This window comes from Notothenia coriiceps, unplaced genomic scaffold (genome assembly GCF_000735185.1).
Source record: "Notothenia coriiceps isolate Sejong01 unplaced genomic scaffold, NC01 NC01_scaffold00022512, whole genome shotgun sequence".
Classification (NCBI taxonomy): domain Eukaryota; kingdom Metazoa; phylum Chordata; class Actinopteri; order Perciformes; family Nototheniidae; genus Notothenia; species Notothenia coriiceps.
The window spans coordinates 1-2,298 of NW_011355213.1; the positions used below are offsets into that span (position 1 = coordinate 1).

Below are 2,298 nucleotides of genomic sequence, written 5' to 3' on the forward strand. Positions count from 1 at the left end.
AATTCTGGCTTTTTCTCAAAATTCTGACTTTTTCTCAAAATTCTGACTTCTCAAAATTCTGGCTTTTCCCTCAAATGTCTGGCTTTTCCCTGAGTCATCATGTTAATCACAAAGCTATCATATGCCTCAAACAGTCCTGATGCTCTTCTAGGTAATCACACATCCTGTCATGTTCACAGCTACAGTTGGGATACCTCTGATATCATGGTACTCTCATACTGGAAGAGGACATTCAGTATTTTCCCAACATATTTTTATATATATTTGTATTTTTGTATTCTGGATTGTGGGAAACGGTATTTCGATCTCTGTCTGTACACACAAACTGAAAGATTGACTTTGACTTTGAGGTGTCGGTGGCCTGCCTGACGGAGCGCATCCACCAGATGGAGGAGAACCAGCACAGCACGGCGGAGGAGCTCCAGGCCACTTTACAGGAGCTGTCCGACCTGCAGCAGATCACCCAGGAGCTGAACGGGGAGAACGAGCGCCTGGGCGAGGAGAAGGTGATCCTCATGGACTCCCTGTGCCAGCAGAGCGACAAACTGGAGCTGTACGGCCGGCAGATCGAGTATCTACGCTGCCTCCTGGAGGAACACCACATCTCCTACAGCCTGGAGGAGGACATCAAGAGCGGACGCTACCTGGAGCTGGAGCAGCGATACGGAGACCTGGCAGACAACGCCCGCTTCGAGAGGGAGCAGCTGCTGGGCGTTCAGCAACATCTGTCCAACACCTTAAAGATGGCCGAGCAGGACAACGCCGACTCCCAGGAGATGATCGGAGCGCTGAAGGAGAGGAACCACCAGATGGAGCGCATCATGGAGTCAGAGCGGCAGGGCCGAGCCGCCATGGGAGCGGCGCTGGAGGAGTATAAGATGGCGGTGAGCAGCGACCAGGCGGAGCTGAGTCGCTGCAGAGCTCAGCTGGACCAGGAGAGGCAGAGGGTCGCAGAGCTCTACTCCCTCCACTCGGCGGGGGACAAGAACGATATCTGCCAGCTGCTGGAGGGCGTGAGGCAGGGGAAGGAGGAGGCGGAGGCTAAGGCTGCGAAGCTGCAGGAGGAGCTGGAGAAAGCTCACAGTGAACTCACACGCCTGCAGGAGACCTTCAGTAAGGTGAGTCAGAGCCTGAGTAGGGATGCATCGTATTCAAACTCACCTTTTCACTCTTTCCTTCAACTCCTAATCCTCTAACCCCTCGCCCTCATTCCACCTAGCCTAGCACTTTTTACTCTAGTTGTTGTTTCTCTTCTTTACTTGCTTGTAAAGCGCTTTGAGCAGCAGGAAAAGCTCTATATGAATCAAATGTAGTATTATTATATTTATCTGAGCAGACAATATATATATTTCTTTGAATTACAGAAAATGCTCAGATAGGGCTGCTCAATTAATCGTATTTTAATCGCGATAACGATTATGGCTTGCAACGATTACGAAAACAACGTAATCGAAATAAAACTATTATTATTTTATTAGGGTCTGAGAGCTAGGTCGGCGAAGACCCTATTGAAATCGGTCGCGCAGCGACCGATAAACCTGCGAAACACACACAAAACAGGGAAAACGACCGGCAAAAGCACAGAAAAGGTTCGGAAATCATGACGGGTGATAGGCCGCGTGAGCCCAGTCACGTGGGCGAAGCAGTCACGTGGGCTAAGCCCACGTGACTGCAACTCGCATGATTGATATCGGTAGGATCAATTTAGTCGCTCGCAATGCGAGCGATAACCATGCAAAACCCACACAAAACAGGGCAAAAGACGGGCAAAAGTGGCCTAAATCATGACAGTAGGTAGCCCACGCCAACGGTCATCCTAGGCCGTCCATAAACATGATTGATATCGGTCCGATTATTATTATTATTATTCTTCTTCTGATTATTATTTGAATACATTGCGCGCACTTTTGACCGCCGCAACATATGTGAAAACTCACCAAATTTCGCATGCGCATCACAAGTCGTGAAAATAGCGATGTGTAATTGGTACCGAAACTTTGCGTAAAAAATTGCGTAGACCACGCCCACTTCCGTTTTTAACGTTAACTCCCCCTACTTTAACTTTCACGTAAACCAACGAAACTCGCTACGCATATCTAGGGTGCGGAGACGAGCAAAAAAGCCTCTTGGAGGGGTATAAAATAACGTACAGCAAGTCGGCCATTTTGAATTTGGCGTTGGAAAAACGCGATTTATCGCGTTTTCGTCCTCCGCACTTTAACGAACTCCTCCTAGGGAATTTATCCGTACGACTCCAAATTCGTCGGGTAGCTTCTCGACAAATGGGCGATCTAAAGT

General features: G+C 48.7%; 1 protein-coding gene across 1 annotated transcript; it reads left to right on the top strand.

Annotated features, from left to right (window-relative positions):
* Positions 1-332: 332 nt before the first annotated feature.
* LOC104954004 (cytospin-A-like) lies at positions 333-1,196 on the top strand (the record flags this gene model as incomplete). Its single annotated transcript, XM_010781051.1, has 1 exon — positions 333-1,196. A coding segment is annotated over one exon (864 nt), but the record flags the coding sequence as incomplete, so codon positions are not given.
* Between the last annotated feature and the right edge of the window lie 1,102 nt (positions 1,197-2,298).